The sequence below is a fragment of the Ranitomeya imitator genome, chromosome 3 (assembly GCF_032444005.1).
Source record: "Ranitomeya imitator isolate aRanImi1 chromosome 3, aRanImi1.pri, whole genome shotgun sequence".
Taxonomy (NCBI): Eukaryota; Metazoa; Chordata; class Amphibia; order Anura; family Dendrobatidae; genus Ranitomeya; species Ranitomeya imitator.
The window spans coordinates 379,765,563-379,778,768 of NC_091284.1; the positions used below are offsets into that span (position 1 = coordinate 379,765,563).

The 13,206-nt window shown below is 43.9% G+C and overlaps 1 protein-coding gene across 1 annotated transcript in view; it reads left to right on the forward strand.

The window, feature by feature from the left end:
• Positions 1-1,226: 1,226 nt before the first annotated feature.
• Positions 1,227-13,206, forward strand: part of SRSF10 (serine and arginine rich splicing factor 10) — a 41,774-nt gene continuing 29,794 nt past the window's right edge. The window contains exons 1-2 of the mRNA XM_069756946.1: positions 1,227-1,445; positions 12,015-12,119. Coding sequence (XP_069613047.1) covers positions 1,381-1,445; positions 12,015-12,119 — 170 coding nt within the window. The 5' untranslated portion in view covers positions 1,227-1,380. The remainder of the gene's footprint in view (positions 1,446-12,014; positions 12,120-13,206) is intronic.

The window sequence follows — 13,206 nt, forward strand, 5'->3', positions numbered from 1 at the left end:
TAAATAAGGCAGCACACTGCGGCGCTAAAACATGCAAACATAAAAATTGAACTGCATTACTGCACTAGAAATATGAAAAAATGAGAGCGTTTAGCGCATAAATTGGCCAATTCATAAACCTCTTCTTAGACTAAATTTATCTCTCTCTGTGGAGGGGTAATGGACCTGCTGCGATTAAAACACCTGTGGCTAAGAGGCGGAGTGCTCGGTCTGAAGGCTAATGAATATAAATTTCAAAAAACTGACCGTCACATCCAAACATAAACCAAGTGTGAACAGGTGCTGAACCTAGAGTCACCAACTCATATACATGACACATGCAGTTGCGGAGCCGGACACCTGATTATCGGGAGCGCTTCAGGTATGTGTTCCCGATGCAGCTCCTTCGGTAAGTGCTATAGCTTGCCAACTAAGGCAACTTTCACACTAGCGTCGTTTGGGATACGTCACAATGCGTCGTTTGGGGGAAAAAACGCATCCTGTAAAGTTATCTGCAGGATGCGTTTTTTTCCCCATAGACTAACATTAGCGATGCATTGCGGCGCATTGCCACATGTGGCAACCGTCGTGTGACGGTTGCGTCGTGTTGTGGCGGACCGTCCGAACGAAACGTGGCTTGCAACGGTTTTTTGAGTGTCGTATTGCCATTTCCGACCGCGCATGCGCAGTCGGAACTCTGCCCCCACCTCCCCGCAACTCACAATGGGGCAGCGGATGCGTTGGAAAAATGCATCTGCTGCCCCCGTTGTGCGGCGCTTCCACAGTATGCGTCGGTACATCAGCCCGACGCACTGCGACGGGCCGAGTATGATGCTAGTGTGAAAGTAGCCTAAGGATGGAGCCGACGATGTTCGCTCATGTCTAGTTATTACTTCACACAGTGACACTGGTCAGAAATGTAAAATTGGCCTTGTCAGGACGGTGAATACAGGCTTGGGGTGAAGGACACAACTAGAAAGGGGTTGTCCAAGGACCACAAATTATCTCCTCTCCACAGAATAGGTGATAGCTGCTGACAGCTTAGGGTCCGCCTGCTGGGACTTGCACCATTTTATCTCTATTTATATGGATTAATCAATGCTTCATGTTTATCTCTCCATGGGTTATCATGTATACTTTAGGCTTTATTAGTGAGAATTTTTCCTGTCAGTATCTCTATTTACACAAGTACGAGCGCCATCGTCACTTCCGGCCACTTTTAGAGCGCGAACATTGCCGCCAGCTACCCCTTTTTCCCGCTCGCCAGTCGCCACCCCTCTGTGAGAAGTGTCGCGAGATCTCGTCCGGCTTTGGAGAGAGCAGGAGGAGGAGCAGCCATTGTACTCGTGTGCTGGTTGCAGCGTGTTACGTGCGCGGTTTGTTTCCTCACAGACGGCAGTCATGTCTCGATACCTCCGTCCCCCCAACACCTCGCTCTTCGTGCGGAATGTGGCGGACGATATCCGGTAAGTCTTAACAATGGCTGTAGGTCCGGGGAGGCCCGAGTGCGGTGACCGGTCACTCTGAAGTCACACAGGCTAGTGTGGCTGGCAACGTGCCGCCCTCGTGTGGGGCTGGGAGCAGTCGTGTAACTTAAGCCATGCGCACCGGGCTGTGTAGTGAAAGGGGGACGCGGCCTGGCCGCAAGAGACACAAAGATGGCGGCAGCCTACCGCGTTACGGTTCTTCTCCCTCTAGAAATCCTGTATATGAGCTTAGTTCTCCTGACTGGTTTTCTGTGCGCTATTATATATGTGTGCGCTCCCTTAATTATAGCGGGGTTCTGCCTAAAAATTCGGTTACCGGACAGCCCCTTGGTCATGGCCTCAGGGAGCAGATGCAGGGTAGGTGTAAAAAGAAGAAAAACCTGGACATGCTGTGTTTTGTTTTTACAACTCCTCATGTCAGTACTTGCTAAGGACATTTCATAACTCCTACGATACCCTTTTTATAAAATCCCAGCCTGCAGACTGTGCTAATATATTTTATTTTTTTTCAAGACCACCTCTCCCACACTTCACTGCTGGAGTGGTGCAGAAAATGAGCTTAAGGCTAGGTTCACATTGCGTTAATGGGTTAACGCTAGCGGACTCCGTTACATGGCGAAATTGTCGCAATTAATGCCATGCAACGGATCTGTTAGCGCACCCATTGACTGCAATGTGCTAACGGATCTCTAGCGCATGCCATTTTCGGCTATGCGCTAAACAGACTGCCCTAACGCAATGTGAACCTAGCCTCAGGCATTTCCGTTCTTTGCGTTTTTGCCCTGCGTTTTTCACCATTGATTTCCTTGAAATCAATAAAAAATGTGCCTTTTGACAGCTGCGTTTTTCCTGCCAAGAGAAGCAGACATTTCTACATCAGTTTTCTCAACGTGTGCACTTAGTTATACTTGCCAGCTGCTTTTTTCATCCCTTCCTGGTATCGTTTCCGGCCCACGCCACCATCTTGTGATCGCAACTTCTGACTGGCTAGAAGACGGGTAACGGTCACAAGCTCACAGTGTAGGTCTAAGAGCTTTGTTCTATCTCTCATAGACTAGCATTAAAGGGCCACTGTCACCCCCCGCAGCCGTTATAAACTAAAAGAGTCACCTTGTGCAGCAGTAATGCTGCATTCTAACAAGGTGGCTCTTAGTTTTGTGTTCATGTATTACAAAAATAAAGCGCTTTGAAACTTCTCAAAAATACCTGTCTTTGTCCATGGAGGCAGGTCTAAAGCCTCCACTGTGAAGCGCCCAACTGCCGTCACTCATCTCTTCTGGGGCGATGGTCGCTGCACGCCCCCTGCACAGACCGACGCTGAAAGGCGGGGAACCTGGGGGAGCGTCTGACAAGCGCAGTTCGCATGCCCAGGAATCCCAGCCCCGCACTGTGCACAATGCATAACACAGTGCGGGGTGGGGATTCAGTAACCGGGTGGCCGCACTGCCCGCACAGGCGCAGTCAGGATCCCGGCATCTGAGCTATAACTGCCAATTCTCAATGTGCCTGCCCCAGGCAGGCACGCACAGCGCAGGCGCCGGATTTAAGAACAGCGTGCAGGGGGCGGCGACCATCGCCCCAGAAGAGATGAGTGACGGCAGTTGGGCGCTTCACAGAGGAGGCTTCAGACCTGCCTCCGTGGACAAAGATAGGTATTTTTGAAAAGTTTAAAAGCGCTTTATTTTAGTAATACATGAACACAAAACTAAAAGAGCCACCTTGTTAGAATGCAGCATTACTGCTGCACAAGGTGGCTCTTTTAGTTTATAACGGCTGGAGGGGGTGACAGTGGCCCTTTAAGTAGTGACTTCATGAACTGCAGAAGATGGCCAAAGCAGTGCCGATAACAAATGAAGTCAGCAGCTTGTGAGTATAATGCAAGGTCAGGGAACTTGCATTACTGCCACCACTCCAGCTCTGAAATTATAAACAGGCTTGGTGCCAAGATCTCCATCTGTGCATACGCCATCCCCAGCCGGCAGCCATTTTCTCCGGAGTCCAGTCCACTGCATAGGAAACCATGTCATTGCGGGGGCTCTGGGCTTTCACAAGATGTAGGCAGAGCCCCCGCAGCACTGCACTTCCGAACACCCTCCTCCCAGCATGTGGGCCGGTAAGGTATATCCGCATTATAAGACGCGCCCCAGAGTGCGTCTTATAATCTGAAAAATACGGGACTTACCTAGTTGGTGTCTTAATCTGTTACCAATGCTGCAACGGCCGTCTTCTGTTGTGAGCTGGCGGATCACTCAAGTGTTTGCTGGGCAGAACGGAAGATACTTCTCAATATGAGACTGAGCTTGTGACTACTCGCTCTGACTTCTAACCAATTATGAGCTGTGGTCACAAGATGGCGTAACAGGAATGGAGCAGCGCCAGGAAGAACATAAGATGGTAGCTGGTAAGTATATTACTAAGGGAAAAGAACATGCATAAGTAATACCACTTATGAAAAATGTTTAATAGACACTCGTTGCAGTGGTGGACACTCAAAGCTGGACCCCCCAGGGATGGTGAGTAAAGAAGTTTTTATAGTGGACTGGGATTTTCTGAAAGGGACAACCCATTTAATAATGTCAGTGACATTACTGGCACGTCCATGTAAAACTCATCCTGCTAAAAAAAAAAAAAAGCATGTGACTCGTTCGCTGTAAAATTAAACTTCTCTAAAGGTTACAAAAAATATTTTTCTATAAAAAAAAAATTGTGTGTAAAAATAAATTCTAAGAAACATCTGGAATTATCATAGATTCAAAGAATAAAGCGGTCTCCATTTTTTTTACTGCAACATGAAGAAGAAAAAATTTCTTGAACTGCTGTTGACTTATTCATTCTGCCTCTTAAAAATTGAAATAAGGATCGGTTCACTGATACCCTGTGCTCTACACTGAATAGTTTCATCAGGGTTTCCATCTAAATCTTTGAAAATCATGTTTCACACAAATTGCCAGATAGAACATTCACCGAGACAGCATCTCTAAAATGATGGATGCTGTCAGAGGCTAGATGGGGGTCCATTGTAACTCTTCATACCTCAGTAACATGAATGGAAGAGGTAGAAAACTAAATTACAAAAACTAAAAATTGCTCAGTCCTGAAAGGGGCTAAAGAATACCTATTTCCACTCTATGGCTGTCCCTTTTCATTTGGGCCGGGTTCACATTGCGTTAAACAGCAGCCCGTTCAACACATACGTGAACAGGCTGCTGACGCAAGTGCCGGAATTCTCCATCGCGCTAGCGCAGATAGAGCTACCAGATGCTCTATCTGTGCTAGCAGTGACAAACCCGGAAACGCTGCAGCACGCGTCTCGGGGTCCGTCACTCAATGTCGGACGCATCGCTAGCGCACGCCCATTGTGGGCGTGCGCTAGCGATGCGTCCAACATAGCAATTAATGGCGGCCTTAACGGACTACGTTACACCGCGTTTATGCCGCAGTGTAACGTAGTCCGTCTAACGGACGCCCATAACGCAGTGTGAACCCAGCCTTAATATTAGTGAGCAGTCCTAGATTTTTCTAAATATCACATATTACAACTGTTTTTAAGGGCTTTTGTTAACGGGTAATATTTAGAAAAATCACCATCTTGTGGCTGCTCGCTTCTATTAAATGGGCATTCCCACATTGGAGTTCAGTACGCCTTAAAATATAAAAACCACGAATATATAAAACTTAATCAAAATTCCCTTTCATCTTGTCATGCACCAAAATTACAATAAAAGACAGATTTGACCATTGTCCTGGGCACCAGTAGCATTTTCAACATGTATTCAGTCCTACTCAGTGATTGACAGCTATCTCAGCATGTAGTGTCATAGGGAAGACTGTCACTTGCTAGTAAGCCGCCCACTGGACTCATATGCATGCAACAAGGTTTACTGAGACCTCACCCAGGAAAATGTATATAGACTTGACCGCCTGCCTGCAGGTCAGATACATTTGTGAACACGACTGCTTCCCTTTAAGGCTGTGTGCACACGTTCAGAATTTTTTTGCGTTTTTTCGGCAGTTTTCCGCTATAAAAACGTGATAAAACCGCTAAAAAACCACTTACATTAAGCATCCTATTAGAATGCAATCCGCAATTTTTGTGCACATGTTGCGTTTTTTTTCCGCAAAAAAAACACATCGTGGGAAAAACCGCAACATGTTAGTTAGTTTTGCCGATTTTTTGCCACTATTGAATTGGGGAAGCTCTGGGGGGGGGGGGGGAGAATGCGAGAATCTGCAAAAAAAAAAAAAGCATGCATATTTCCTGCTGAAAAAGTCCGCTTTTGTTCAGGAAATTTCTGCAAAGGATCCTGACATGTGCACATAGCCTAAGTATAGCGCTTTTCAGCAATGAAGGGTGACTAGTAAATGCAATGGCACTTTTAGTTAATAGGCAGATGGGTGCAAGTGTAAAATATCTGGACAGTTCATGTTTGATTCTGGTGGATTTGAAGAAAACAAAAAGTGCTTAAAGGGAACCTGTCAGCAGGATTGTGCTCAGTAACCTACAGATACTGTCAGGTTGGCGCCATTAAGCTATGTGCACACACGGATCCGCAGCGGATTTTTCCGTGCAGAAATACTGCAGATCCACACTGATGTACAGTATAATGTTGTTCTTATGGGGGATAAAAAAGCTGTTCAGATGGGGCAGAAAAATCAGTGCGAATTGCTGCGGATTTCAAACAAGTGCATATCACTTCTTTTGTGCGGATCTGCAGCATTTCTGCACCCCTCCATGTTAAAATTCCGCAGTGGCAAAAACAGCTGAAAATCCGCATAAATTCTGCATAAAAACCGCGGCTTTGAATTCTACCAGGCGATGCGGATTTTGTGCAGAAAATTTTGCACTTTTTTTCTTACGTGTGCACATAGCCTTAAAATGATACCTTGGTTGACCTTTATTTGTAGTTTTCAGTTAATGATATGCTTGTGCTTCGGGGCAGCCTTGGGGGGGGGGGAGGGGGTCCTTCATGTGGTGCTCTGCTTACATATTGATCTGTATGGCTTATGACCAGTCACGGATTCCTCACTGTTTTTTTTTTTTTTTTTCTAAAGAATTTTATGCAGAAAAGTGGAATCCACTATAAAAAAAAAAAAAAAAAAAAGTGCAACTGGAAGGGCTGTGTCAGAGGGTGAACCAGGATGCGTGACCCTAGACTCAATTCTAAAGCACCCTTACTCTATTGTGTTCGATCATTGCCCCTGCACCATACTCTAGTATTTTAAAGGGAACCTGTTAGGTCCCCCATGCCTTTAAACCCGGCAGCATTCTCCTATGTGTGGGAAAATTCTGTCTAACCAGCCCTGTATAATATTGAGCGAAAACCAGATCTAAGGCTGTGTGCTCGCGTTGCGTTTTTTTTCGTGTTTTTTCCCGATAAAAACGCATACAATAAGCATCCCATCATTTAGAATGAATTCTGCATGTTTTGTGCACATGATGCGTTTTTTTCTGCGAAAAAAACGCATCACGGTAAAAACCGCAGCATGTTCATTAATTTTGCGGGGTTTTTTTTGCGGATTTCCCACTCCACAATGCATTGGCAAGTGTCCGGAAAAAAACGCGGCAAAAACGCATGCGGGTTTCTTGCAGAAAATGTCTGGAATTCTCAGGAATTTTCTGCGAGAAATCCTGAACGTGTGCACATAGCCTTAAAAAGCATTTATAATTTCCCTGTTGCTATGCTACTGAGGGCTTTAACTAGTGGATGGAGTGTTAGTGCTCCAGACTAAACAGCTCTTTCCATGTTATCATGTCCCTGTGGGCGGGGTAACATAACTTTCATGAGCAGCATTATCACCGCTCATGCAAATCTAGTGCATGCGCGCCACTCATTTCGGCAGCATCACTTCGTCTCTGAAGCCCTGCCATCAGAGGCGCACGCTGCGCATGACCGGTAGCCATCTTCTGAACTTAAAGTCTATGTGCACACGTCCGGAATTGCCGTGGAAATTTCCGTGGCAATTACGGAACTCCCTGCCACAGGAAAAACGCATGCGGAATTGGCATGCGTTTTCCCGCTAAACACTAGCATTTTGCAAGCGTAATTAGCTTGCAGAATGCTAGTGTTTTCCAAGCGATCTGTAGCATCGCTTGGAAAACTGATTGACAGGTTGGTCACACTTGTCAAACAGTGTTTGACAAGTGTGACCAACTTTTTACTATTGATGCGGCCTATGCAGCATCAATAGTAAAAAGATCTAATGTTAAAAAAAAAAATCGTGATATTCTCGCCTTCCGGCGTCTCCGGCAGCCTTTCCTGCTCGTCGCGATGCTCTGGTCCCAGTAATGCTTTGCGGCAATGACCACAGATGACGTAACGGTCTCGCGAGACCAAACGTCATCACATGTCATTCTCGCAATGCAATATTGGGAACGCTGTGATGGATGCCGGAAGGTGAGAATATCACGATTTTATTTTACTTTTTTTTTTTTTTTTTAAACAATTATATGGTTCCCAGGGCTTGGAGGAGAGTCTCCTCTCCTCCACCCTGGGTACCAACCGCACATGATCCGCTTACTTCACGCATGGTGGGTATAGCCCTATGTGGGAAGTAAGCGAATCAATGCATTCTTAAGTGTGCGGAATCCTGGAATGAACATGCTGCGTTTTTTCCGGAATGCGATTCTGCCGCGGGAAAAAAAACGCAGCATGTGTAAAAAAAAAAAAAATGCAGATTGCATTTTAATAAATAGGATGCTTAATGTATGCGGGTTTTTTTCGCGCTTTTATAGTGAAAATTCCTGAACGTGTGCACATAAGACTAAGTCATGTGCAGTATGCCTCTGAAGCTGGGAAGCATACACTTCGCTTCAGAGACACAGTGATGCTGACGGAATGAGGCCATGTTCACACGTTGCAGATTTTGCCGCCGCAGATTTGGAAAATCCGCAGTGCAAAATCACTGCGGTTTTCACTGCGGTTTTTCACGCGGTTTCTTCTGCGGATTCCTCTGCGGGTTTTCAACTGCGCTTTCCTATTGGTGCAGGTTGAAAACCGCTGCGGAATCCGCAGAAAGAAGTGACATGCTACTTCTTTGTTTCCGTGCGGAATTTTCCGCATCATGTGCACTGCGGTTTTTCTTTTCCATTGGTTAACATTGTACTGTACACCGCATGGAAAACTGCTGCGGATCCGCAGCGTCAAATCTGCTGCAAAACCGCAACATGTGCACATACCCTGAGCAGAAATGATAATATTGCCCCATTGACTAGTCAAAGCCCTCATTAGCATAGCAAATGGGAACACTAAATTATTTATATAGCATCATTAATTCCATGGTGCTGTACATAAATGCTATTTTTATACCTTATTTTCACTTAATAACGTTAGGCAAGTTATGTGATCTCGAATATGTGAATCCTCCTGGGTTGGAGGGCATGAGGGACCTGACAGGTTCGCTTTAAATTATCTAGTGTTGCCCTTTATTTCATTTGAGGCAGAAGCATTAAGGCTATATTCACACTTAGCGGTTTTTACCGCGGAACCGCCGCGATTTTGATGCTGCGGGTGCGCAGCAGTTTCCATAGCGTTTACAGTAACATGTAAACCCTATGGAAACCGCAAACCGCTGTGCACATGCTGCGGGAAAAACCGCGCGGGAACGCAGCGGTTTACAACCCGCAGCATGTCACTTCTTTGTGCAGAATCGCTGCGATTCTGCACCCATAGGAATACATTGAACCTCTTACTTCCCGCATGGGGCTGTGCCCACGTTGCGGGAAGTAAGCGGATAATGTGCGGGTGGTACCCGGGGTGGAGGAGAGGAGACTCTCCTCCAGGCCCTGGGAACCATATTTGGGGTTAAAAAATAATAAAATCTGGTTATACTCACCCTCTGATGTCCGGAGCTCCTGGGCGCTGCACGCGGCTGTCCGGTCAGAGTTGCTGTGCGACCAGGACCTGCGGTGACGTCGCGGTCACATGACCGTGACGTCACGAAGGGTCCTTCTCGCACAGCATCTCTGGAACCGGACCGCCGGGTGCAGCGCCGAGGGATCGGGACGTCAGAGGGTGAGTATAACCAATTTTTATTATTTTTAACATTACTATTGATGCTGCATATTGCTGCATATGCAGCATCAATAGTATAGGCGGAAACCCGCAGCGGAAAACGCGGAACAAACCGCGATAAATCTGCAGGGAGAACCGCAGTTTTGCCCTGCAGATTTATCAAATCCGCTGCGGGAAAACCCGCAGAGGGACGCCGCAAGGTGTGAACATAGCCTAAGTGTTGACATTTTAACAAAAAATGGAGTCCTAGCAGGCTTGAAAAGAACATCTTACAGCCATTAAGTTGCTTGTCTAAAATCTAAGGGTATATTTGCACGTGGCGTACTTGCTGCGGATTGGACGCTGCGTCCAGCTGCAGCGTCCAGATGTTACAGCATAGTGGTGGGATTTTATAAAATCCCATATCCACTATGTGTACGAAAACACAGGTGGCAGACCTGCATTTACGCACATGCGGCGCATCTTTATAGATGCACAGTCTCCGCAAGATAAATAGCACCGTTCTATGTATAGAATGCTGTGATTCCGCATTGTTCTATGAACACATATGGAATCACCGTGTGTACAAAAGCCGGCAGTGCTTTGGACGCAGCGGTGATGCGCAGCATTCAAAGTGCTGCCGGTACGCCACGTGGAAACATAGCCTTAGGGTGACGTCTTACTGAAGAACTTCACTTTTTCCTTCAAAAACTAAAAGGTACATACCGTAGATATTTCTTAATATAAGAGCACATTTTTCTTTGAAGACTAAGGGTATGTGCACATGTTCAGGATTTCTTGCAGAAATTTCCTGACAAAAACCAGACATTTCTGCCAGACATCTGCACGCTGTTTTTTTTTTTTTTTGTTTCTTTTCTTTCGCTGTTTCTTTTCTTTCGCTGTTTCTTTTCTTTCGCTGTTTCTTTTCTTTCGCTGTTTCTTTTCTTTCGCTGTTTCTTTTCTTTCGCTGTTTCTTTTCTTTCGCTGTTTCTTTTCTTTCGCTGTTTCTTTTCTTTCGCTGTTTCTTTTCTTTCGCTGTTTCTTTTCTTTCGCTGTTTCTTTTCTTTCGCTGTTTCTTTTCTTTCGCTGTTTCTTTTCTTTCGCTGTTTCTTTTCTTTCGCTGTTTCTTTTCTTTCGCTGTTTCTTTTCTTTCGCTGTTTCTTTTCTTTCGCTGTTTCTTTTCTTTCGCTGTTTCTTTTCTTTCGCTGTTTCTTTTCTTTCGCTGTTTCTTTTCTTTCGCTGTTTCTTTTCTTTCGCTGTTTCTTTTCTTTCGCTGTTTCTTTTCTTTCGCTGTTTCTTTTCTTTCGCTGTTTCTTTTCTTTCGCTGTTTCTTTTCTTTCGCTGTTTCTTTTCTTTCGCTGTTTCTTTTCTTTCGCTGTTTCTTTTCTTTCGCTGTTTCTTTTCTTTCGCTGTTTCTTTTCTTTCGCTGTTTCTTTTCTTTCGCTGTTTCTTTTCTTTCGCTGTTTCTTTTCTTTCGCTGTTTCTTTTCTTTCGCTGTTTCTTTTCTTTCGCTGTTTCTTTTCTTTCGCTGTTTCTTTTCTTTCGCTGTTTCTTTTCTTTCGCTGTTTCTTTTCTTTCGCTGTTTCTTTTCTTTCGCTGTTTCTTTTCTTTCGCTGTTTCTTTTCTTTCGCTGTTTCTTTTCTTTCGCTGTTTCTTTTCTTTCGCTGTTTCTTTTCTTTCGCTGTTTCTTTTCTTTCGCTGTTTCTTTTCTTTCGCTGTTTCTTTTCTTTCGCTGTTTCTTTTCTTTCGCTGTTTCTTTTCTTTCGCTGTTTCTTTTCTTTCGCTGTTTCTTTTCTTTCGCTGTTTCTTTTCTTTCGCTGTTTCTTTTCTTTCGCTGTTTCTTTTCTTTCGCTGTTTCTTTTCTTTCGCTGTTTCTTTTCTTTCGCTGTTTCTTTTCTTTCGCTGTTTCTTTTCTTTCGCTGTTTCTTTTCTTTCGCTGTTTCTTTTCTTTCGCTGTTTCTTTTCTTTCGCTGTTTCTTTTCTTTCGCTGTTTCTTTTCTTTCGCTGTTTCTTTTCTTTCGCTGTTTCTTTTCTTTCGCTGTTTCTTTTCTTTCGCTGTTTCTTTTCTTTCGCTGTTTCTTTTCTTTCGCTGTTTCTTTTCTTTCGCTGTTTCTTTTCTTTCGCTGTTTCTTTTCTTTCGCTGTTTCTTTTCTTTCGCTGTTTCTTTTCTTTCGCTGTTTCTTTTCTTTCGCTGTTTCTTTTCTTTCGCTGTTTTTTTTTCCTCAATACATTAAATAGCGGGAAAACCACGAAAAATCCGCAAAATTAATGAACATGCTGCTTTTTTTTTTTTTACCGTGATGCGTTTTTTTCGCAGAAAAAAACGCATCATGCGCACAAAAATTGCAGAATGCTTTCTAAATGATAGGATGCAAATGTATGCGGTTTTTAGAGCGCTTTTATCGCGAAAAAACCTGAACGTGTGCACATAGCCTGAAAGTAAAGTAAATGCTATAATTGCGTGACATATGGCAAATAAAGTTCTGCAGGTGAAAACTAAATTGTTTTTGTAATATGCTAAAACGAAAAACCAGATAAATGTATGTTTGTATTTCAGGTCTGAAGATCTGCGCAGAGAATTTGGGCGATATGGTCCCATCGTTGATGTATATGTGCCACTTGATTTCTACAATCGACGCCCAAGGGGATTTGCTTATGTTCAATATCCTTTCTTCCAGCTGCTTGATGAGGGAATATGACGTTTGGAAGATGGTGAGAGAGGTAACAGCATGTGAGAATTGCTTTGCTGTGATCGTTTTTTTTTTTTTTTTTTTTCTTTTGCTCACTAGGCATACATAGCAAAGTAATTCTGCAGCATTCTGTTTTATTTTCTTTCACTTTGTTGCAATTAACTTACTATTGTTGAAATGTCATTGATATTAATCATTGACCATTATAAAATCTTCTCTAGTAGCAGGGTTCTAGTGTCACTAACATTATTCACTGTATTGGCATCTGTGTGTGTTTGGAGCTATGAGTACTGTCCATTAATTCTGCTGTCCTCTGTTATTACCTCAGAGTTTAAAGCTGTACAATAAAGGCGAACCACAGAAAAAGCATGAAAAGAACCTTTAGAGTAGAGACAAGTAGAAAAAGCAAAGACATCTTAATGATCAGGCTTGAAGATATAAAGGGAAAGTGGGGAAAAGAAAAGCTGCAAGAAGAAGCCAAAAAATGATCAAAGCTTCGCTTTATTCAGGAAATTTATTTTTCAAAGTTAAAGATAAAGGCATCTATTAATTGGCAAGTACATCATGACAAGTCCTACTGACAAGCTCTTAGAAATAAAAGGTCAAGATAAAGTTAAAGGAATGGTTGTCAAGATTACAGGAGTCTTGATGTATCCTGCTAAACAGACGTGTTTACAGTCTTGTGTAAGTACGTGGTTTGACCCTGGGTTGCGTTAGGCCTTGGGGTTGACTGATTGCTACCTTACCCAACAACAATCTGTACATAGATGTGGTAGTATCAGTATTCTTCTTAAGCCTGAAAGGAATAATTGGCCACATCATGGTCAGTGTCGAAATGGCAAAGAATATTTATAGTCAAATAGACTTAAAAAAAAAGAAAAGATGCCTCCAAACTTTAATGCCTTGTTGGTACTTTGAAACACTAGACTCCCAGCTGCTTTCGCAATGCTTTTCTGTTAGTTTTGGACCTTATAGATGATAGGGTCAGTATTAAACACATTCTTGACTTTTCTTTACACGTCCCGATAGAATTGACATGCTAAATTTATTAAGCTTACA